Source organism: Mustelus asterias, unplaced genomic scaffold (assembly GCF_964213995.1).
Source record: "Mustelus asterias unplaced genomic scaffold, sMusAst1.hap1.1 HAP1_SCAFFOLD_1491, whole genome shotgun sequence".
Classification (NCBI taxonomy): domain Eukaryota; kingdom Metazoa; phylum Chordata; class Chondrichthyes; order Carcharhiniformes; family Triakidae; genus Mustelus; species Mustelus asterias.
Window position 1 is genome coordinate 5957 of NW_027591436.1, and position 24992 is coordinate 30948.

Here is a 24992-nt window from a genome sequence, read left to right on the forward strand (position 1 = left end):
TGTTCAAATGTCAGCGATGAATTGATGTCAGCAGGTCAGCTGTGAAGTTAGAAAGTTACTCTTCTCTTGCCGGCTTTCTGAAAGCCAGCCTGCCCCTGCGAACAAAAAGGCCCTGTCACTTTAAAACAATGCAGCCACTCATGGGCCAAAGGACCCTCACACCCACTTTACCAGGAGGCATTAAACGTTCCACTGCATTAACATGAGTGCCTAAATCTGCAGGACAGCTGCAGCCTTTAAATAGCTTCAGCCGGTCGAGAGAGAGCTTGAGAAGACTCTGACTGCTGGTGTCACTGCTGGGTAGGTGCCCTCTACCCCAATCACTTCTGTTCTGTCTCTCGGCATCGATTATCGGCGCAGGTCGGGGACAGCGCTAAAGGAGGAAGCTGGGCTAGCTCCACCCGGAGCTGGGAAGGTTCGCCAAAGATTTAATCAAGGTGTTCTGAATTCTGAACAGGTTTGAAAGAGCAGATCGCGAGAAACTGCCGACCGGCGAGAGTCAGTAACCTGAAGGACACAGGTTTAAGGTAATTGGTAAAAGAGCGAGAAGTGGGGAGAGAGAAGAATATTTTTACTTTACGGAGCAAGGTGCTACCTGAAAGGACGGCGGAAGGTGGTGGTATGTTGGCCTTTATAGCAAGAGCATTTGAGTATCGGGATAGGGATGTTTTGCTGCAATTGTATAGAGCATTGGTGAGGCCACATCTGGAGTATTGTGTGCAGTTTTGGTGTCCTTATCTGAGGAAGAATGTCCTTGCTATAGAGGGAGCGCAGCGAAGGTTTACCAGGCTGATTCCTGGGATGGCAGGTCTGTCATATGAGAGACTAAGTCGGTTAGGATTATATTCACTGGAGTTTGGAAGAGTGAGAGGGTATCTGATAGAAACTTATAAAATTCTAACAGGGTTAGACAGGGTCGATTCAGAAAGAATGTTCCCGATGGTGGGGGAGTCCAGAACTAGGAGGTCACAGTTTGAGGATACGGGGTAAACCTTTTAGGACTGAAGTGAGGAGAAGTTTCTTCACCCAGAGGGTGGCGAATGTGTGGAATTCACTCCCACAGAATGTAGTTGAGTGCAAAACATTGTGTGATTTCAAGAAGAAATTAGATATAGCTCTTGGGGCTAAAGGGATCGAGGGATTTTGGGGGAAAGCAGGATCAGGATATTGAATTTGATGGTCAGCCATGATCAAAATGAATGGCGGAGCAGGTTGGAAGGGCCTATATTCCTCAGCAGGTTCTGTAGGTACTTTCAAAAGGGAATTGGATAAATACTCAATGGGGCCAAAGCTTGCAAGTCTATTGGGCTAGAGCAGGGTGGAGAGGAATTAATTAGATAGCCCTTTCAAAGGGGCTGGTACAGGAAAGATGGGCTGAATAGTTGGTGCCTCACAGCACCAGGGACCCGGGTTCAATTCCCAGCTTGGGTCACTGTCTGTGTGGAATCTGAACATTCTCCCTGTGTCTGCGTGGGTTTCCTCCGGGTGCTCCGGTTTCCTCCCACACTCCAAAGGTGTGCAAGTTAGGTGGATTGGCCATACTAAATTGCCCCTTAGTGTCCAAAGATGTGCAGATTAGGTGGATTGGCCATGCTAAATTGTCCCTTATTGTTCAAAGATGTGCAGGTTAGGTGGATTGGCCATGCTAAATTGCCCCTTAGTGTCCAAAGATGTGCAGATTAGGTGGATTGGCCATGCTAAATTGTCCCTTAGTGTACAAAGATGTGTAGGTTAGGTGGATTGGCTGCACTAAATTGCCCCTTAGTGTCCAAAGATGTGTAGGTTAGGGTGCAGTCGGGAATGGGTTAATGACCCTTGTCACACTTAAGCAGTAAGACCCGAACTCTGTGATTTTGTTTAGAACACTGCAGAGTCCATGTTTTTGTCAGAGTTCGGTGTTTTTCATGTCTGTGCCAGATAAAAGGAACAGCTATTCATCTGTCTCCATTTGTTATCAAGAAATGCGATTAACCCAGCTCGAAATAAGCTAAACAGTCTCCATTTTTATGTACCTTTGTTTAACACGATGGAGTTGGCATGTATGCCTTCTGTCTTTGAATCACCATAGATTCATATATATATATTCATCATACGTTATTCATCTTATCCTGATATAAAGTATTATACAAACCTGCATGTAGATTAGTTAACTTGTTTGTGCAAAACCTGTGATGTTGTTTCAAGGATATAAATGATGAACAATCATGGCCCTTGGAGATCGAACAAACTACGCAGAGGAAGATACTGCTAATACAACAAGAATCTCACCATGAACAATGACAGACATCTTAGAGAATTGCAATGTAATGAGGGTGGGGCCCGGGACATATATAAACTCTGTTCTTGTGTTCGATGAGAAGGCTGGGGGTCCACTGTTAGGAACCTCACTTCTCCCACAATTGTGAAAATAAACCTGCATTTTGATCTACTAATAGTGTCAGAGGTTTTTTACCTACATCATAGGGGAATTAGCGGGGTGAATATGTGGCGTTACGGGGATAAGGCCTGGGTAAGATGCTCTGTCAGAGATTTGATGCAAACTTGATGGGCCGAAAGACCTCCTTCTGCACTGTAGGGGTTCTAGAGGTTTGGCCTCAGTGATTTGTAGAATTCCAGCATGTTCTCCACAACTTTAGCCAGACGATAAGCGGTGACACCGCAAAAACTGTACCAATGGCTGATCTCCAGCGGTATTTCACCTGGAGAGTAAAGAGTGAAATAGGAAATGAGACTCCCACAGCATCTTCTGGGATGTCCAGTTTGTCCACAGGCAGTGAAATACTTTTGAATGTGCAGGAAATGTGACAGCTAATTTGTGCACAGCAAGCTCCCACAAAAAGCAGCGTGACGATGGCCAGATGATCTGCATTTTATTGTTTGCGGATGACCATTGAGGTGGGGGTGGTGGCGGGGAGCGGGAGAGACATGGGCACGGCACCAGGGAGAACTCCCCTGCTATTCCCCGGCCTAATGCTAAGGGATCGTTCCTTTCCACCTGCTTTCCCACGCGCACAGATTCTCCGTGGTTGCAGGGAGCTGGCACCTCGTCCTTGCCAGGACTCAAGATTCAAAAGGTTCACAGGATCAGACGGAGGCCATTCAACCCCTCGAGCCTATCCCAGCATTCAATTTAGGGCAGAACAGTGGCACAGTGGTTAGCACTGCTGCCTCACAGCGCCAGGAACCCAGGTTAAATTCCCGGCTTGGGTCACTGTCTGTCTGGAGTTTGCATGTTCTCCCCGTGTCTGCGTGGGTTTCCTCCCACAGTCCAAAGATGTGCGGGTTAGGTTGATTGGCCATGTTAAATTGACTCCAGTGTCAGGGGGATTAGCAGGGTAAATGTGTGGAGTTACAGGAATAGGGGGTGGGTGGGACGGTGGTCGGTACAGACTTGATGAGCCGAATGGCCTCTTTCTGTACTGTCGGAATTCTATGACTCCAGATCCGGACAGATTGGTATCTCCGCTCCCATTTTCCTGTGTTTGATTTGTCCCGATTAACAGCCGAGAGGGCGCGGATGGACAGGGATCCAGGTTTCAAAGATTGTCAAATTCTGACATAGAAATCTTCCTGAAAGCAGTGATGGGTCGATTTGAGCTTTCTCCGATAAAGTTCAACCCCGTGAAATTCCAGGCCCTCATAAAACTTTTTCCCAATAATTGCACTGATACCCCACAATCTTTCAGTTCAATGGGTGAAATACTGATACTGCAGGCGAAGCATATTTCGAGCAGGGAATAGTTCCAAGTAAGGCGTACCAAGTGAAGTCGCAGGGACTGGCAGCCTCTCACTGAACATTATCAGTTGGCCTGCCGACTCTCATCCATTTCTGCTGACGTGTCTGATGAATAACATTTGGGATGTAATTGTGCGAGTGTTGTTTTAGAATGAGTCCCAGAGGGCTCATCTATCTGCCTTTCCTGGAGCGCTCACATCCAGTAATCACTTTCAGCCCTTCCTGCCCGTTCTGACTCTGAGGTGAGTGGTCTCGGGGAGCGTGGGAGTGGCGCAAGGCAAGGCGTGTGGCAGGGGGATTCCCTCAGTCCCGGGGGGGTGAGGTTTGACGGCAGAGCAGGACTGCGTCGGGAGACCGATTTTGCTTAATCTGTTATTAGAGGCTGAGCACAAATATCATTGAAGAATCAGAGAATTCCTACAGTGCAGAAGGAGGCCATTTGGCCCATCGAGCCTGCACCGACCACAATCCCACCCAGGCCCAATTCCCGCAACCCCACATATTTACCCTGCTAATCCCCCCTGACAGGAAGGGGCAATTTAGCACGGCCAATCCACCTAACCTGCACATCTTTGGAGTGTCAAATATGAAAGATTCAAAAGACCCACCCCCATTCAACTCCCCGACATAGGATTTTGGAGGCCCCTATCCTCACCCCTTCCCCACACCCTGCTTTAAGGGTTCCCTTCCAAGCCACTCACCATCCTGACTTGGAAATATATCAGCAGTTCCTTCGCAGTCACTGGGTCAAAATCCTGGAAGTCCCTCCCTGAGGGGCGGTGACGGCGAGGGGAAGAATCACTTTGATTTAATGCCTCGTCTGGAAGACGCACAGCACCTCCTTTTCAAAAGCAAAGGATCTGGTCAGCCACTGAACGTTGATGTTGATGGTAGTGATGTGTCGCCGTGTCACACAGGCCTCCCCTTGTTTAATAAACAGTCTGTCTTTATTCAGTGGATCTCAGCTAACATGATAATCCCATTGGCCGAGGTATCTCGATGATAGGAAGAGGTGAGCAGTTTCACCTCTGAATCATTAATTGGCCCTGTGGAAGATTACAGATGGGGACAAGATTGTCCTCGGCTGCTTCTGTTGGATACCCTGGTTCTATCTCCCTCCATGTAGGCGACACAGTGGTTAGCACTGCTGCCTCACAGCACAGTAAGAAGTCTCACAACACCAGGTTAAAGTCCAGCAGGTTTATTTGGCAGCACTAGCTTTCGGAGCCCCAAGCCCCTTCTTCAGGTGAGTCACAGCCTCACTGCGCCAGGGACCTGCTTTCGAATCCCAGCTCGGGTCACTGTCTGCGCGGAGACTGCACATTCTCCCCGTGTCTGCGTGGGTTTCCCCTGGGTGCTCCAAAAGATGTGCTGTAGGGTGCATTGGCCATGCTAAATGCTCCCCCAGTGTACCCGAACAGGTGCCGGACTGTGGCGACTAGTGGATATTCTCAGTAATTGTGGGTCTTTTGAATCATAAATCAACTTTAAAACTTAAAATTATTCAGTGACCCCCGCTTCTACCACCTTCTGAGGCAGTCACACAACCCTCTGAGAGAAAACAAAATCCTCCTCATCTCCGTCCTATAAGGGTGACCCTTGGTTTGAGGGTTGTGGGACTTTGGAACTCTGTCAGAAGGGGATGAAGGGCAGGGTCACTGAAGGAAGAGGTAGATAGATTCTTGGCAGGTGAGGGAATCAAAGGTTATGGGGGGGGTAGATGGGGAATGTGGAATTCAAATTGCAAACATCAGCCTCGATCCTATTGAATAGCGGAACAGGCTGGAGGGGCCGAATGGCCTTGGGTGCGAGGGGCCGAATGGCCTTGGGCGCGAGGGGCCGAATGGCCTTGGGCGCGAGGGGCCGAATGGCCTCCTCCAACTCCTATTTTATGTGTTAATCACTCCCAGAGCAATTGCACACAGGCACGAAATGCTGTTCTTTGTTGGGTGAATAGCACCCGTCCTGCCCCCGAGTCAAAATGTCATGGGTTCAAACCCCTCTCCAACAGCGGGAGAACAAAATCTACGCTGGCCACTCCAATGGAGGACTGCAGGAGTGCTGCATTCTCGGAGGTGTTGTCTTAAGGGTGAGCTATTCAACCGTGGCAGCATCTGTCCTCTCAGGCAAGGACATAAGTGGCATTATTTTGAAGAGGAACAGGAGTTTTTTTCTCCTGCGTCCTACCAGTATTTAAGTTTAAAGTTTATTTTATTTGTGTCACATGTAGGCTTACATTAAGACTGCAGTGAAGTTACTGTGAAAATCCCCTGGACCCCTACGGTGCTGAAGGAGGACATTTGGCCCATCGAAATTGACAGAGTATCTTACCCAGGCCCAACTGCTCCGCCTTTTCCCCGTAGCCCCGCACAGTTACCATGGCCAATCCACCGAACCTGCACATCTTTGGACACTAAGGGGCAATTTAGCATGGCCAATCCACCTAACCTGCACATCTTTGGACACCAAGGGGCAATTTAGCATGGCCAGTCCACCCAAACCTTTGTGTTGTGGGAGGAAACCCGCGCAGACACAGGGAGAACGTGCAGACTCCACACAGACAGTGACCTGAGGCTGGAATTGAACCCGGTCCCTGGCGCTGTGAGGCAGCAGTGCTAACCACTGTGCCACCATGCCGCCCCACACCATTGACTGTTAAATGTTGATTGTTAATTCTCCTTTGAATTGCTTTGGGACTTTTCAAACCACATTAAGTGCAAGTATTTTCACTTTTGACTGATAAATTAGTTTGATAGTGTGAGTGAGCAGGGCTGATTAGATTGGGCTGCAGATAATCCCAGAGAAGGTTCTTCTACACGTTCCCACGTTACCACGTTGGGGAGGGTTGGGCTTTTCTAGCTTTGTTGTTTGGTTTCCCACGGAACTAAAGCCCCCATCACACACGCACACACACACACCCAACAGGTTTGTTCTTAGGCTGGCCAGTACAACTAACTCAAAAGAGCCAGCCCAGGAAGGATTGGCCAAATGGCCTCTTTCTGTGCTGTAAAGTTTTAAGTAGTAAACGCAATCATCTGGACAATGAGACCCATTGTTCCCAAAGATTAATCTCCCAGAAACTGCTGCGGATAATTCCCCGCGTGTTGAAACATTGATAATATTTTTACTGAGCGTAGAGTAACAAAGTTTGCAGACAACACAAAGATAAATGGAGGGCGTAGAAGGTCTGCAGAGAGATTTGGACAGGCTGAGTGAGTGGGCGAGATCTGGCAGATGGAGTATAACATTGACAAATGCGAGGTTATTCACTTTGGAAGAAATAATAGCAAATTGGATTATTATCTAAATGGAAAGAAATTGCAACATGCTGCTATGCAGAGGGACCTGGGGATCCTTGTGCATGAGACGCAAAAACCCAGTCTGCAGGTGCAACAGGTGATCAAGAAGGCAAATGGGATGTTGGCCTATATCGCAAGGGGGATAGAATATAAAAGCAGAGATGTCTTGCTGCATCTGTACAGGGCATTGGTGAGGCCGCAGCTGGAATACTGTGTGCAGTATTGGTCCCCTTATTTGCGGAAGGATATATTGGCCTTGGAGGGAGTGCAGAGAAGGTTCACCAGGTTGATACCAGAGATGAGGGGTGTTGATTATGAGGAGAGACTGAGCAGATTGGGTTTGTACTCATTGGAATTTAGAAGGCTGAGGGGGGATCTTATAGAGACCTATAAGATAATGAAGGGGCTGGATAGGGTAGAGGTGGAGAGATTCTTTCCACTTAGAAAGGAAACTAGAACTAGAGGGCACAGCCTCAAAATAAAGGGGGGGTCAGTTTAGGACAGAGTTGAGGAGGAACCTCTTCTCTCAGAGGGTGGTGAACCTCTGGAATTCTCTGCCCACTGAAGTGGTGGAGGCTACCTCGTTGAATATGTTTAAATCATGGATAGATGGATTCCTGATCGGTAAGCGAATTAGGGGTTATGGGGATCAGGCGGGTAAGTGGAACTGATCCACTTCAGATCAGCCATGATCTTATTGAATGAGCCTACTCCTGCTCCTATTTCTTATGTTTTTATGTTCTTCCTGGTTTTAATTTCTTATTAGTTCTACATATATAAAAATGATCAGAGATTGGTGTGAGGATAGGTAGTAAGGCCAAGAGTGAACCAACCTCCAGTCTGTTAATGAGCTTTGCTGCCCGCTTTGCGAGGGGGAGGGAGTAGTGAGGCCTCGTGATGCTGGGTACACAAGTGACCAATAGCAGGTAAGGCAGATGGTCATGTGATAATGACCAATCAGAGTTGATGACCCTACCCACACTATTGTTTGTCTTTCCCAAGCCCCGCAGGCTCGGGCTGGCTCCCATCCGCTTCTCTTCCACCCCCACACCCCTGGGCAGTCAGCGAGGTTCACCTACTCGCTTGGTGCCCACTGCTCCAATGGCCACCCTCACCCGCTTGTGCCCATCCTTGCGGATGTTGGCAACACTCCCGTCAAGTAAGACCCTTCAGCCATGTTGAGGAGCAATGGCAGACCATGAGCCTGGTTCTGACCCTTGACTCACATTCCAACGTGCACAAGCGCCTGTGTAAGCACCCAGCGCATGAAGGCTGGTTCCTCTTTGCCCCTTCTGCGCCCCCAGGGGCTCTGTGTACAGATAGTACCCCCAGGGCCATCAGCAAATCCCACAGCCTGGTTTCCTGTCCTGGCATAGCTCAGGAGAATGCACAGCTCAATGGAACCAATCCCCTAACTGATAATCCGATAACTCCCCAGCAGAGAACTCAAGCAAATATCTCTCCCCCGCTGAACAAGACTTGAAATGAGACTATGAATGAGTCCCCAATTCTCCCTCCAACTGGGTGAGAATGGCCTGAGAATTCTGGCCTACAATTCCATCTGTCATGTTTGTGTCAGCTGTGGTGTAGTGGGTCTCTGCCTCACCCCTGAGACATTGTGGGCTCAAGATTTACCGCAGAGACTTCACCATAGAATCCAGGCTGATGTTCCCAGTGCGACACTAAAGGAGTGCTGCACTGCTGGCAAAACCAAGGCCCCATCCTCAAAGGAGCGGGGGTGTGTCGTCCCCCCCACCCCCCCGTACCGTACTCATCCCCTCCACCAACTTTACCAAAACAAAAACAAGGAGGGCGGGATTTTCCATCCCCCCCTCCGAAACCGGAAAATCCCACCCGAAGCCAACGGAATTTTCCATGGTCCACCCCTCGCCCGCTGCGATTCTCGTGGCGGGCAAGGCGTGGCAAGATTCCAGCCGTAATCTGATTATTATTTGATTGCTGTTTGTGGAATCTTGCTGTGCACAATCTGGCTGCTGCGTTTCCTACACTACAATAGCCTCGACACTTCAAAAAGTGTTTCATTGGCCGTGAAGTGCTCCTGGGACCTCCTAGAATTGTAGAAGGGTCTTTAGAAATGTAAGTTCTTTGTTTCCCTCACTAACCACCACCCACCTCCACACACACACACCCACCTCCACACATACACACCCACCTCCTTAGTCCCCCCTGTTGTGGGTGTCAGGTGAGGAGAGGATTGAATTCTGGCATCTCTCTGAACGTGGAGATGCCGGCGTTGGACTGGGGTGAACACAGTAAGAAGTCTCCAACACCAGGTTAAAGTCCAATAGATTTATTTGGTAGCAAATACCATTAGCTTTCGGAGCGCTGCTCCTTCGTCAGATGGAGTGGTCTCTGTTCTCAAACAGTGCACAGAGACACAAAATCAAGTTACAGAATACTGATTAGAATGCGAATCCCTACAGCCAGCCAGGTCTTAAAGATACAGACAATGTTCTGTCTGGAGACAATACACATCTCTTTAACCTGTGTTTAATGCTCCCTCCACCCACATTGTCTGTACCTTTAAGACCTGGCTGGCTGTAAGGATTCGCATTCTAATCAGTATTCTGTAACTTGATTTTGTGTCTCTGTGCACTGTTTGAGAGCACATTTCCACTCCATCTGACGAAGGAGCAGCGCTCCGAAAGCGAATGGCACTTGCTACCAAATAAACCTGTTGGACTTTAACCTGGTGTTGTGAGACTTCTTACTGTCTCCCTGAACTCCTGAACACCCAGAGGTGAGCTACAGTCACATGAGCACAGTACATTCAAGGCTGTCAGTGCACAGCGATAAACAGGGGCTGAAAATCTCCTGAAGGTGGCTGGTGTGCCAATGCGGGGTTAAAATAATTTTTTTAAAAGCTCGACGCCCACTTAAATTGATCCAACCTTAATTTGTGAGCAACTGGAAAGAGCTTTCTGGAGTTTCGCAGGACACATTCTTGACACAGTGAGCTGGGTGTTATCTTATCTCGCTCACTTAGTTACAAAACAAATCAATAAATGTCAATTTTTCCAGCTCAGGGCAGCAGCCCAGGTTTGCCTTTGCCCTTGGGTTCATTGTGTTCAGCCTCACAGGTGGTGTCGCAAAGAGCCCTGTGCAAGGTCCAGGAATTAGAGAGTGACGCAAATCCCCTGAACGTGCTGCTCCTCAGACATGGCTGTCCCTCAATGGCAGCTCACTGGTGGCTCAGTGGAACTTGTTGCCATTTTCTGTCGGGGCCTCAAGTGATTAGTAGGTGAGTGAAGCTGAGGTTCAGCTGAGGTTCAGCCCGGCCATGGTCTAGAAGAGGTTGGAGGGGCTGAATGGGCCTACTCTTTACCATCCACTAAGAAAGGCAGAAACAGGCCATTTGGCCCCTCTGCCCTGTGCTGGTTTTTCTGCTCCCATGGATCCTTCTCCCACCCTCTCTCTTCATCTCACCCCAGCAGTATATCCTTCTATTCCTTTCTTTGTCGTGTGTTTATCCAGCTTTCCCCTTAAATGCATTTGTGCTATTCTCCTTTGGTAGGGTATTGGGGAGAGTTATAGAATACAGAGATCTAGGGGTACAGGTTCATAGCTCCTTGAAAGTGGAGTCACAGGTGGACAGAGTGGTGAAAAAGGCATTCGGCATGCTTGGTTTCATCGGTCAGAACATTGAATACAGGAGTTGGGACGTCTTGTTGAAGTTGTACAGGACATTGGTAAGGCCACACTTGGAATACTGTGTGCAATTCTGGTCACCCTATTATAGAAAGGATATTATTAAAGTAGAATGAGTGCAGAAAAGATTTAGGAGGATGCTACTGGGACTTGATGGTTTGAGTTATAAGGAGACGCTGGATAGGCTGGGACTTTTTTTCCCCGGAGCGTAGGAGACTTAGGGGTGATCTTATGGAGGTCTATAAAATAATGAGGCGTATAGATCAGCTAGATAGTCAATATATTTTCCCAAAGGTAGGGGAGTCTAAAACTAGAGGGCTAGGTTTAAGGTGAGAGGGGAGAGATACAAAAGAGATACAATTCTTTTCACAGAGGGCGGGTGAGTGTATGCAACGAGCTACCAGAGGTAGTAGTAGAGGTGGGTATAATTTTGTCTTTTAAAAAGTGTTTAGACAGTTACATGGGTAAGATGGGTATAGAGGGATATGGGCCAAATGCGGGCAATTGGGACTAGCTTAGTGGTAAAAACTGGGCGGCATGGACAAGTTGGGCCGAAGGGCCTGTTTCCATGCTGTAAACCTCTATGATTCCTCAACCACTTCCTGTGGTAGCAAGTTCCACATTCTCACAACTCACTGGGTAAATATGTTCACCCTGAATTCCCTATGGGATTTATTCCAATTCTCGTCCCGCACTCAGGTTTCCAAGCTAGTTATTCCCGCAACAGGTCGCCAGTGAGCTTATAGCTTGACGGGGATCCACTCCACATCAAGCGTGGCTGACCAGGAGTCTCTCCCGCTCTTACTGCCAGTCATTGGCATATTTGGAAGGATTTGCAGGTGTACAGTGGGAGTGAATGGGAAGGGGTTTGATCCATTGGGATTGTGTACAGTGGGAGTGAACAAGAAGGGATTTGATCCATTGGAATTGTGTACATTGAGAGCGAATGGGAAGGACGTTGTTCCATTGGGATTGTGTATGGTGGGAGTGAACGGGAAGGGATTTGATCATTGGGATTACGTACAGTGGGAGTGAAAGGGAAGGGATTGGATCCATTGGAATTATGTACATTGGGAGTGAATGGGAAAGGGTTTGATACATTGGGATTGTGTATAGTGGGAGTGAATGGGAAGGGGTTTGACCCATTGGGATTGTCTACAGTGGGAGTGAATAGGAAGGGGTTTGGATCCATTGGGATTGTGTACAGTGGGAGTGAACGGGAAGAGATGTGGGTCCATTGGGATTGTCTACAGTGGGAGTGAATGGGAAGGGATTTGATCCATTGGGATTGTGAACAGTGGGAGTGAATGGGAAGAGGTTTGGGTCCATTGGGATTGTCTACAGTCTGAGTGAATGGGAAGAGGTTTGGGTCCATTGGGATGATCTACACTATGAGTGAATGGGAAGGGGTTTGGGTCCATTGGGATTGTCTACAGTGGGAGTGAATGGAAAGAGGTTTGGTCCTTTGGGATGGTCTACAGTGTGAGTGAATGGGAAAGAGTTTGGGAGTGAATGGGAAGGGGTTTGGGTCCATTGGGATGGTCTGCAATGGGAGTGAATGGGAAAGGGTTTGGACACAATGTACTGACAGTTCAGCTCGATGGACAGTCAAAGTGAACACGGAATGAGTGAGAGCATCTCCAGGCCAGGGAAACGATACAGACACGGTGATCAAAGTGCAGATTTTACTGGTTTGGAACTGTACTCGATAAGATTGTTCCATGTGCAGCTCTGAGACTCCCTCACACCAATGACAGTAAAGTACATTCATCCCCGCCCCCCCGCCCCCTTTTAAAAGCTGAAATTGTATCTTGTTATACAGTAACTATATCGCTACACTTTCCTGGGGCATTCCCGGCGCTATCACGTGTAATTTTATTACAAGGCCAACAGTTGGCTTCCCATGTCTGGTGTCATGGATTATTCCTGCATACCAACCTGACAGCTCCTGGAAATAATTCACGTCAACTTTTCCAAAGATACATTTACCCAGAGCTATTTCCGTTAGTTATGGAGGCTGTTGGCAGTTCTCATAGAATCATAGAATCCCTACAGTGCAGAAGGAGGCCCTTTGACCCATCGAGTCTGCACTGACTCTCCAACAGAGCATTCCACCCAGGCCCTATCCCTGTAATCCCACGTATCTATCCCACTATTCTACACATCTTGGGACACTGAGGGGCAATTTAGCATGGCTAATCCACTTTAGGGGCGACATGGTAGCACAGTGGTTAGCACTGCTGCCTCACAGCTCCAGGGGCCTGGGTTCGATTCCCAGCTTGGGTCACTGTCTGTGTGGAGTTTGCACATTCTCCCCGTGTCTGCGTGGGTTTCCTCCGGGTGCTCCGGTTTCCTCCCACAGTCCAAAGATGTACGGGTTAGGTGGATTGGCCATGCTAAATTGCCCCTCAGTGTCTCAGGATGCGTAGGTTGGAAGGATTAGCGGGGTAAATATATGGGGTTACAAGGATAGGGCCTGGGTGGGATTGTGGTCGGTGCAGACTCGATGGGCCGAATGGCCTCTTTCTGCACTGTAGGGGTTGTATGATTCTAATTTGCACATCCTTGGACACTAAGGGGCAATTTAGCATGGCCAATCCACCTAACCTACACATCTTTGGATACTAGGGGCAATTTAGCATGGGCAATACACCTAACCTGCACATCCATGGACACCTAAGGGACAATTTACCACAGCCAATCCACCTAACCTACACAGTGGTCACTGGGGCATCTGAGGCAGTGGTCGCTGACTGGCCAGCTCTTTGACGATGATGGCACGCACACACTGCCCACCACCTCCTCCCTCCTGACCCAATCCACGGAACTGTCAGCTACGGCACCTCAGCATACCCATCCTCGGCATACCCGTCCTCGGCATACCCATCCTCGGCATACCCGTCCTCGGCATACCCATTGCTGGCACCTATTGCCCCTCCCTAGATACCCCAAGGCGGTGGTGCTGTGCTTTTCATGTCTCAGGTTCAGACAGTCAAGGCAACGTCAGTATTCAGCACAGAGTTCGACACATTGATGCAAGCCAGGCCGGGTTAAATACCAGGGTTCCTTCCCAAAAGGATACAAGTGAACCATTTGGGTTTTTTTCCTGACAAACCAACAGCTTTCGTGGTCACGTTTACTGAGACCATTTCATTTTTTTTAAAAACTGAATCCTAATTCTCAAACGGCGCTGGTAGAATTTAAACCCAGATTGTTAACCTGGGTCTGTCTCTAACTAAAAGAATGAAAGACACTGCTTTTTGAATAACCCCCTTTCACAATCTCACGGTGCCCCAGAGCGGTTTACAAACATTGAAGGACCTTTGAAGTGTAGTTAATTTGCAAATAGCAAGCTCCCAGTCAGCAAGCGCTTGTGGGGCATTGGCTGAGGAATAAACGATGGCCAGGATACCAGGAGAGTGCCTGCTTGGAAATAGTGTCTTGGGGTCTTTGCCCCCCTCAGGAGGACACAGGACAGGGACCTCTGTTTAATGTCCCATCTGAAAGATAGTGCCACCAACAGTGCAGCACTCCCTCAGGACTGTACCAGAACTGTCAGCCTTCATTTCATGTTCTGGAGTCAAGCATCAAGGCTCCTGACAGGGCGAAGGGAGATGCTGACTCCTGAGCCAAGTCCAGTATTCCTTGATTCTATGGAAATAATAGCAAATGTTCACATGAATATGAACTCCTTGTTTTCTGTGCTCTTCGATTTTACCATGTCATTCAGCCGACTGGACTGCTTTGCGGGTATGGAATGGATGGATTGTCAATTCCATTTCATAGAATCATCGAATGGTTACAGCATGAGAGGCCATTTGGCCAGTCATGTCCCTGTCTGCTCACCACAGGAGCAATAAGTTAGACTCACACCCCAATGTTCCCCCAGTATCCCTGCAAAGACATTCCCTTCAGTATACTTACTCTCGAAAGCCTCGATTGAACCAGCCTCCGCCACACTCTCAGGTAGTCCGTTCCAGATCCTAACCACTCACCGCGTGAAAACAGTTTTCCTTACGTGGGTTTGAATTCTTTGGCCAATCTATGTCCACTGATTCTCAATCCTTCAACCAATGGGAACAGTTTCTCCCTCTCTACTCTGTCCAGATCCCTCATGATTTTGAACACTTCTGTCGAATCTCTCAGCTTTCTCATCCCCAGGGAAAAAAGTCCCAACTTCTCCAATCTATCCACGGAACTTATGTCCAGCATCCCTGGAACAATTCTCATGAATTAGAGACAGGATGTATGTGCATTTAGAACGAAACAATCTCATTAGTGACAGACAGCATGGTTTTGTAAGAGGGAGGTCGTGCCTTACAAATTTGGTGGAGTTTTTTGAGGAAGTGACAAAAACAGTCGATGAAGGAAGGGCCGTGGATGTCGTCTATATGGATTTCAGTAAGGCATTTGACAAAGTCCCACATGGCAGGTTGGTTAAGAAGGTTAAGGCTCATGGGATACAAGGAGAAGTGGCTAGATGGGTGGAGAACTGGCTTGGCCATAGGAGACAGAGGGTAGTGGTCGAAGGGTCTTTTTCCGGCTGGAGGTCTGTGACCAGTGGTGTTCCGCAGGGCTCTGTACTGGGACCTCTGCTATTTGTGATATATATAAATGATTTGGAAGAAGGTGTAACTGGTGTTATCAGCAAGTTTGCGGATGACACGAAGATGGCTGGAATTGCGGATAGTGAAGAGCATTGTCAGGCAATACAGCAGGATATAGATAGGCTGGAAAATTGGACGGAGAGGTGGCAGATGGAGTTTAATCCGGATAAATGCGAAGTGATGCATTTTGGAAGAAACAATGTAGGGAGGAGTCATACAATAAATGGCAGAGTCATCAGGAGTATAGAAACACAGAGGGACCTCGGTGTGCAAGTCCACAAATCCTTGAAGGTGGCAACACAGGTGGAGAAGGTGGTGAAGAAGGCATATGGTATGCTTGCCTTTATAGGACGGGGTATAGAGTATAAAAGCTGGAGTCTGATGATGCAGCTGTATAGAACGCTGGTTAGGCCACATTTGGAGTACTGTGTCCAGTTCTGGTCGCCGCACTACCAGAAGGACGTGGAGGCATTGGAGAGAGTGCAGAGAAGGTTTACCAGGATGTTGCCTGGTATGGAGGGTCTTAGCTATGAGGAGAGATTGGGTAGACTGGGGTTGTTCTCCTTGGAAAGACGGAGAATGAGGGGAGATCTAATAGAGGTATACAAGATTATGAAGGGTATAGATAGGGTGAACAGTGGGAAGCTTTTTCCCAGGTCGGAGGTGACGATCACGAGGGGTCACGGGCTCAAGCTGAGAGGGGCGAAGTATAACTCAGACATCAGAGGGACGTTTTTTACACAGAGGGTGGTGGGGGCCTGGAATGCGCTGCCAAGTAGGGTGGTGCAGGCAGGCACGCTGACATCGTTTAAGACTTACCTGGATAGTCACATGAGCAGCCTGGGAATGGAGGGATACAAACGATTGGTCTAGTTGGACCAAGGAGCGGCACAGGCTTGGAGGGCCGAAGGGCCTGTTTCCTGTGCTGTACTGTTCTTTGTTCTTTGTTCTTTGAATTCTTTCTCCTAATACCTTCACATCCTTCCTAAAGTGTGGGGCTCAGAATTGGACACAATTCTCCAGTTGAGGCCAAACTAATATTTGATAAAAGTTTGCCATAACCTCTATGCTTCTATTCCCAGTGATGTGGAGATACCAGCGTTGGACTGGGGTAAGCACAGTAAGAAGTCTCACAATACCAGGTTAAAGTCCAACAGGTTTATTTGGAATCATGAGCTTTTGGAGCGCTGCTCCTTCCTCAGGTGAGTCTTTAACCTGGTGTTGTGAGACTTCTTATTGTTCTATTTCCAATGTGCTGGATTCCATGTGCCTTATTAACCACTTCATGTACCTCCCCATCTCCTTCATGTACCCCCCCCCCTTACCCCCCCCCCCCCCCCCCCCCCCCCCCCCCCCCCGCCCCCATATCCTCCAGTCTGAAAAGATTACCACTCACCACTCTGTTTCCTTACACTTATGATGTGGAGATGCCGGCGTTGGACTGGGGTAAACACAGTAAGAAGTTTAACAACACCAGGTGACTCACCTGAAGAAGGGGCTTGGAGCTCCGAAAGCTTGTGTGGCTTTTGCTACCAAATAAACCTGTTGGACTTTAACCTGGTGTTGTTAAACTTCTTACTGTCCTTTCACTTAGCCAGCTTGGCATCAATGCCACATTCCATTTGCTTCAACATTGCTGACAAGCCTGTTTTGTGTCGCTTTATGAAATGTCTTCTGGAAGCCCATGGATATCAAATCAATCGCAGAGCCTCCTCAAACTGCCCTCGTGTCAGTAAGAAAAATCCAATCAAACACGGTCTGCACATAACTAACCACGTGTCTATTTTTGATATTTGAATCAATTCATAATCAGTTAAATAAACAAAAGTAAGATCATGTCTGCATGTGGTCTAAATATACATGAAGTGGACATTGATTTCTTTTTGAAGGATTTAAAAATATACGAGAAAGTTAAGAATAATTGTTATTCCTTTCTTGCTCTCTCTCCACCCCCCATCCCCCTTTCTCTTTCTTTCCTTCTCTCTTTCTCTCATTCTCTTTCTCTCTAACACTCACTCTCTTTTTCTCTCTTTCTTGCTCTTTCTCTCCCTCTCTCTCTTTCTCCCTCTCTCTCTTTCTCCCTCTCTCTCTTTCTCCCTCTCTCTCTTTCTCCCTCTCTCTCTTTCTCCCTCTCTCTCTGTCTCCCTCTCTCTCTTTCTCCCTCTCTCTCTTTCTCCCTCTCTCTCTTTCTCCCTCTCTCTCTTTCTCCCTCTCTCTCTTTCTCCCTCTCTCTCTTTCTCCCTCTCTCTCTGTCTCCCTCTCTCTCTGTCTTCCTCTCTCTCTTTCTCCCTCTCTCTCTTTCTCCCTCTCTCTCTTTCTCCCTCTCTTTCTCCCTCTCTCTCTTTCTCCCTCTCTTTCTCCCTCTCTCTCTTTCTCCCTCTCTCTCTTTCTCCCTCTCTTTCTCCCTCTCTCTCTTTCTCCCTCTCTCTCTTTCTCCCTCTCTCTCTTTCTTTCTCCCTCTCTTTCTCCCTCCCTCTCTTTCTCCCTCCCTCTCTTTCTCCCTCTTACTCTTTCTCCCTCTTTCTCTTTCTCCCTCTCTCTCTTTCTCCCTCTCTCTCTTCCTCCCTCTCTCTTCCTCCCTCTCTCTTTCTCCCTCTCTCTCTTTCTCCCTCTCTCTCTTTCTCCCTCTCTCTCTTTCTCCCTCTCTCTCTTTCTCCCTCTCTCTCTTTCTCCTTCTCTCTCTTTCTCTGTCTCCCTCTCTCTGTCTCCCTCTCTCTGTCTCTGTCTCTCTCCCTCCCTCTCTTTCTCCCTCTCCCTCTCGCTCTCTCCCTCCCTCCCTCCCTCTCTTTCTCTCCTCAGTTTTTCTTTCAGTTCCATCACAGCCACAGGGAAAATGAAGCCACTTGTTCTCTCGTCACTGGGCGTGCTTCAGCTCCTGATTGCCATGTGCCAATCACAGCATCACTCTGAACTCCTGGTCAGCACGAAGCTGGGGAAGGTGATGGGAACGCGAGTGCCGGTGCTGTCCAGCTACCTCAGCGCTTTCTTTGGGATCCCCTTCGCCGAGCCTCCAGTTGGGAACTTGCGATTCAAGAAACCTGAGGCCAAGAGGCCGTGGTCGGGGATCTGGAATGCTTCCTCCTATCCCAAGAACTGTCAGCAATACGTGGACACCCAGTTCCCTGGATTCCCGGGCACTGAGATGTGGAACCCAAATAAGGAGATGAGTGAAGACTGTCTGTACCTCAATGTGTGGGTCCCCTCTCCCAGGCCAAGGAATGCGACAGTCATGGTGTGGATCTACGGAGGTGGTTTTTACAGTGGAGCTTCAACGTTGGATGTCTACAATGGGAAGTATCTGGCGCACACTGAGCAGGTGGTGGTGGTCTCCATGAACTATAGAGTTGGTGCATTTGGTTTCCTCGCCCTACACGGAAGCCAAGAGGCACCAGGAAATGTCGGTCTTCTGGACCAAAGGGTGGCACTGCAGTGGGTGCAGGACAATATCCACTACTTTGGTGGGAATCCAAAGACGGTGACTATTTTTGGGGAGAGTGCCGGGGGAGCTTCTGTCGGCATGCACCTCCTCTCCCCGGGGAGCAGAGACCTCTTCAACAGGGCCATCCTCCAAAGTGGCTCACCAAACTGCCCCTGGGCGACCGTCTCTGTCACTGAAGGTCGTAGGAGGGCGGTCGAGTTGGGAAGACTCCTCGACTGTAACGTCAACAGCGACAAAGAATTGATTGACTGTCTTCGGACGAAAGAGCCTCAAGAGATCATTGACAAGGAGTGGTCTGTCCTTCCCTACAACAGCGTCTTCAGGTTTCCATTAGTCCCGATCATCGATGGGGACTTCTTCCCGGATTCACTGGACTCCATGCTCAGCTCTGGCAGCTTCAAGAAAACTCAGGTCCTGCTGGGAGTCAACAAGGACGAAGGGTCTTACTTCCTCCTGTACGGAGCCCCGGGCTTCAGCAAGGACTCAGAAAGCATCATCACTCGCGAAGACTTTATGGCCGGAGTCAAGATGAGCGTCCCCCACGCCAGCGCCCTGGGGCTGGAGGCCGTCGCGCTCCAGTACACCGATTGGCTGGATGAGCACAATGGCATCAAGAATAGAGATGCGATGGATGACATTGTAGGAGACCACAACGTCATCTGCCCCTTAATGCATTTTGCCTACAAGTACTCGGAGTTTGGCAGTGGCATTTACATGTACTTTTTCAATCATCGGGCCTCCAACCTGGCCTGGCCAGAGTGGATGGGAGTCATCCACGGCTATGAGATTGAGTTTGTCTTTGGGTTGCCCCTGGAGCAGCAGCTAAACTACACGGAGGAGGAGGAGATGTTGAGCAGAAGGATTATGCGCTACTGGTCGACATTCGCAAGAACCGGGTAAGGTTAAAACCAGATCAATCCACGTGGTTTACCTTTCGTTTTCACTTCTCCAACTTTGCGTGATTTTGGCAAGTCCCAGAGGGCTTCGCAGTGTAGTCACTGCAGGAAATGCCCCAGCTGTGCACAGTAAGATCCCAAAACAGGAACGTTTGATAATCCATTCTGACTTAAAAGCAAAATCCTGTAGATGCTGGAAATCGGAAACAAAAACAGAAAATGCTGGAAAGATGCAGCAGGTCTGGCAGCATCTGTGGAGAAGCAGAGTGAATGTCTCCAGCCCGTGTGACTCTTCTTCAGAGCTGAATTCTTCAGGGCGGCACGGTAGCACAGTGGTTAGCAGTGCTGCTTCACAGCTCCAGGGACCTGGGTTCGATTCCCGGCTTGGGTCACTGTCTGTGTGGAGTTTGCACATTCTCCTCGTGTCTGCGTGGGTTTCTTCCGGGTGCTCCGGTTTTCTCCCACAGTCCAAAGATGTGCGGGTTAGGTTGATTGGCCATGCTAAAATTGCCCTTAGTGTCCTGAGATGCGTAGGTTAGAGGGATTAGTGGGTAAAATATGTAGGGATATGGGGGTAGGGCCTGGGTGGGATTGTGGTCGGTGCAGACTCGATGGGCCGAATGGCCTCTTTCTGTACTGCAGGGATTCTATGATATGATTCTGAACCTATTCTCTCTCCTTGATCAATGTCTCCTTTAACTTAACCGTATAAAAGCTGTGGCTATGGGTACCTGCAAGGGCCCCAGTTACATCTGCCATTATGTGGGGAGTGAGGAACATTCCTTGTTCCAGTCTTACTCCGACCCCCTCTGAGAACTCTTTCTCCACTACATTTCTTTTTATTCATTCGTGGGACATTGGCGTCGCTGGCTGGCCAGCATTTATTACCCACCCCTAGTTGCCCGAGAGTCAACCACATTGGCTGTGGCTCTGGAGTCACATGTAGGCCAGACCGGGTAAGGTTGGCAGATTTTCTTCCATAAAGGACATTAGTGAACCCAGATGGGTTTTTCCAACAATGGGTCATCAGTAGATTCTTAATTCCAGATACTTTTTATTGAATTCAAATGCCACCGTCTGCCGTGGCGGGATTCGAACCTTGGTCCCCAGAACCTTAGCTGAGTTTCTGGATTAATAGTCTGGTGATAATACCACTAGGCCATCACCTCCCCTACATTGATGACTGTTTCTGTGTTGCTCCATGTTCTTGTCTGGACTTGGAAAAATTCATCAATTTTGCTTTCAATTTCCACCCCTTCTCTCAACTTCACATGGTCCATCTCTTCCCTTCCCTTCCTTGACCTCGCTGTCTCCATTTCTGGTGATTGATGATCCACCAATGTTCAGTACAAGCCCACCGACTCCCACAGCTACCTCAACGACAGCTCCTCTCACCCGGCTCCCTGTAAGGACTCCATCCCATTCTCCCAGTTTCGCCCTCTATTTCACACGCCCTCGCACAGTGATTGACGCAGCCTTTAACCATCTCCCGGACTTCTGTCCTCACCCCTTACCCGCTCTCCCAGAACCATGCTAGAGTTCCTCTTGGCCTCAGTGTCCACCCTTTGCAGCCTCCACATTCAAAGGAAGATCCTCCGCCAACTCCAGCATGACGCACCTGCTTCATTTTGGCCGCCTATATTTGCTGCTCCCAGTGCAGTTTTCTCTACATTGGGGAGACGAAACGCAGGCTGGTTGACCGCTTTGTGGAACACCTTCGCTCAGCCTGCAATCACCCCAACCTTTCTGTCTCTTACCATTTCAACTCACCATCTTTACTCTCTCACCCACATAGAGCCACAGAGGTTTCCAGCATGGAAACAGGCCCTTCGGCCCAACTTGTCCATGCCGCCCTTTTATTTTTAAACCCCTAAGCTAATCCCAATTGCCCGCGTTTGGCCCATATCCCTCTACACCCATCGTACCCATGTAACTGTCTAAATGCTTTTTAAAAGACAAAATTGTACCCGCCTCTACTACTACCTCTGGCAGCTTGTTCCAGGCATTCACGACCCTCTGTGTGAAAAAATTGCCCCACTGGACACTTTTGTATCTCTCCCCTCTCACCTTAAACCTTTTAGACTCCCCTACCTTTGGGGAAAGATATTGACTATCTAGCTGATCTGTGCCCCTCATTATTTTATAGACCTCTATAAGATCATCCCTCAGCCTCCTACGCTCCAGAGAAAAAAGTCCCAGTCTATTCAGCCTCTCCTTATAACTCAAACCATCAAGTCCCGGTAGCATCCTAGTAAATCTTTTCTGCACTCTTTCTAGTTTAATAATATTCTTTCTATAATAAGGTGGCCAGAACTGTACACATTATTCCAAGTGTGGCCTTACCAATGTCTTGTACAACTTTAACAAGACGTCCCAACTCCTGTATTCAATGTTCTGACCAATGAAACCAAGCATGCTGAATGCCTTCTTCACCACTCTGTCCACCTGTGACTCCACTTTCAAGGAGCTGCGAACCAGTACCCCTAGATCTCTTTGTTCTGTAACTCTCCCCAACACCCTACCATTAACTGAGTAAGTCCTGCCCTGGTTCAATCTACCAAAATGCATCACCTCGCATTTATCTAAATTAAACTCCATCTGCCATTCGTCAGCCCGCTGGCCCAATTGATCAAGATCCCGTTGCAATTGGAGATAATTTTCTTCACTGTCCACTATGCCACCAATCTTGGTGTCATCTGCAAACTTACTAACCATGCCTCCTATATTCTCATCCAAATCATTAATATAAATGACAAATAACAGTGGACCCAGCACTGATCCCCGAGGCACACCGCTGGTCACAGGCCTCCAGTTTGAAAAACAACTCTCTACAACCACCCTCTGGCTTCTGTCAAGAAGCCAATTTTGTATCCATTTAGATACCACACCCTGGATCCATGTTCTTGTCTGGATTTGGAAAAAATTATCATTTTTGCTTTCAATTTCCACCCTTCTCTCAACTTCACATGGTCCATCTCTTCCCTTCCCTTCCTTGACCTCGCTGTCTCCATTTCTGGTGATTGATGAACCACCAATGTTCACTAACCTTATGCAGCAACCTGCCATGTGGTACCTTGTCAAAGGCCTTGCTAAAGTCCATGTAGACAACATCAACTGCACTGCCCTCATCTACCTTCTTGGTTACCCCTTCAAAAAACTCAACCAAATTTATGAGACATGATTTTCCACTAACAAAGCCATGCTGACTGTCCCTAATCAGTCCTTGCATCTCTAAATGCCTGTAGATCCTGTCTCTCAAAATACCTTCCAACAATTTACCCACCACAGATGTGAGGCTCACTGACCTGTAGTTCCCACGCTTTTCCCTACAGCCCTTTTTAAACAAAGGCACAACATTTGCCACCCTCCAATCTTCAGGCACCTCACCTGTGACTATCGATAATTCTAATATCTCTGCTAAGGGACCCACAATTTCCTCCCCAGCCTCCCACAATGTCCTGGGATACACTTCATCAGGTCCTGGGGATTTATCTACCTTGATGCGCTTTAAGACTTCCAGCACCTCCTTCTCTCTAATATGTACACTCCTCAAGACATCACTATTTATTTCCCCAAGTTCCCTAACATCCATGCTTTTCTCAACAGTAAATACTGATGAGAAATGTTCATTTAGGATCTCACCCATCTCTTGTGGATCCGCACATAGATGACCTTGTTGATCCTTAAGAGGCCCTACTCTCTCCCTTGTTACTCTTTTGTCCTTTATGTATTTGTAGAAGCTCTTTGGATTCTCCTTTGCCTTATCTGCCAAAACAAAATTGTGTCCCCTTTTTGCCCTCCTGATTTCTCTCTTGACTCTACTCATACAGCCTCTATACTCTTTGAGGGATTCACTTGATCCCAGCTGCCTATGCATGTCATATGCCTCCTTCTTCTTCTTGACCAGGGCCTCAATATCCCGAGTCATCCAGGTTCCCTACCTCTGCCAGCCTTTCCCTTCACTCTAAGAGGAATGTGCTTACCTTGAACCCTGGTTAACACACTTTTGAAAGCCTCCGCACCTACCAAACGTCCCTTTGCCTTCCCACAGACTCCTCCAGTTAACTTTTGAAAGTTCCTGCCTGATGCCATCAAAATTGGTCTTGCCCCAATTTAGAATTTTAACTTTTGAGCCAAATCTATCATTCTCCATAGCTATCTTAAAACTAATAGAATTATGGTCACTGGTCCCAAAGTGATCCCTCACTAACACTCGTCCACCCGTGGGCTGCTGCACTGTTCCAGGAACTGGAGGAACCACACCTCATCTTCTGATTAGACACGTTACAGCCTTCTTAACTCAACATTGAGTTCAACAACTTCAGACCGTAACTTCCCCTCCATTTTTATTCTATTTCCAAACTCTCTCACCCTACAGAGCCAGACTATAACTTGTTCTTAAGTGTTGCTTCAGAGATTATTGATCCTTGCTCTGCTATGAACACATTCCACCATCTTACCTTTAGGCCATTCTTCGCACCTTCTGTAGTCTTTAACACAACCATTAACACTCACTTTATCTTGTGTCCTTGGCAGCTTTCACCTATCCCTGACCGTCTATTCTGCTCCTCCTGCTCCACCCCCTCCCTACAACAGTAAAACCCATCACATTTCTCGCAAACCAGCCTCCCATCCATTGACTCTGTCTACACTTCCCGCTGCCTCGGGGAAAAGCAGCCAGCATAATCAAAGATACCCACGCACCCCGGACATTCTCTCTTCGCCTTCTTCCGTCGGGAAAAAGATACAAAAGTCTGAGGTCACATACCAACCATCTCAAGAACAGCTTCTTCCCTGTTACCATCAGACTTTTGAATGGACCTACCTCGCATTGAGTTGATTTTCTCTACACCCTAGCTGTGACTGTAACACTACATTCTGCACCCTCTCCTTTCCTTCTCTATGAACGGTATGCTTTGTCTGTATAGCGCGCAAGGAACAATACTTTTCACTGTTTACTAATACATGTAACAATAATAAATCAAATCAAATCTCCTCAGCTCTGAAGAAGTGTCATACAGACTCGAAGCATTAACTGTTTCTCTCTCCGCAATCTGTTTGAATATGTAGGTTGAGGGATGAATGTTGGCCCAGACACTTCAAATAGTGCTGAGGGATCATTTACAGTCACCTGAAAGGGCAGACTTACCTGTTTACTGTCTCACTCTCAAAGATGGTGTGATGCCATTGATGTTGCTTGGTACTATAATGGAGTTTCAGGCTGCTTTTGGTGTTCAGGTCTGTGGACTGGGCCTTGGACCAAAAATCCTTTCACACTGAGGCCGGACAGCGACCCACTGACTCACTGCCCCACTCCGGGTTTTAAATTTCCAGATTCATTTAAAA

General features: G+C 48.2%; 1 protein-coding gene across 7 annotated transcripts in view; it reads left to right on the top strand.

The window, feature by feature from the left end:
- The first annotated feature begins 251 nt into the window (after positions 1 to 251).
- The window catches only part of LOC144488358 (acetylcholinesterase-like), a 59501-nt gene continuing 34760 nt past the window's right edge, over positions 252 to 24992 (top strand). For 2 of the 7 annotated variants that reach the window (XM_078206409.1, XM_078206410.1), the window contains exons 1-2: positions 10213 to 10297; positions 18111 to 19646. In XM_078206409.1, the coding sequence (XP_078062535.1) occupies positions 10230 to 10297; positions 18111 to 19646 (1604 nt within the window). In that variant the 5' untranslated portion in view covers positions 10213 to 10229. Of the gene's footprint in view, positions 528 to 598; positions 620 to 2275; positions 2304 to 10212; positions 10298 to 18110; positions 19647 to 24992 lie in introns of those variants that run through there. The other 5 variants (XM_078206412.1, XM_078206415.1, XM_078206414.1 and 2 more) reach the window with 5 other exon arrangements.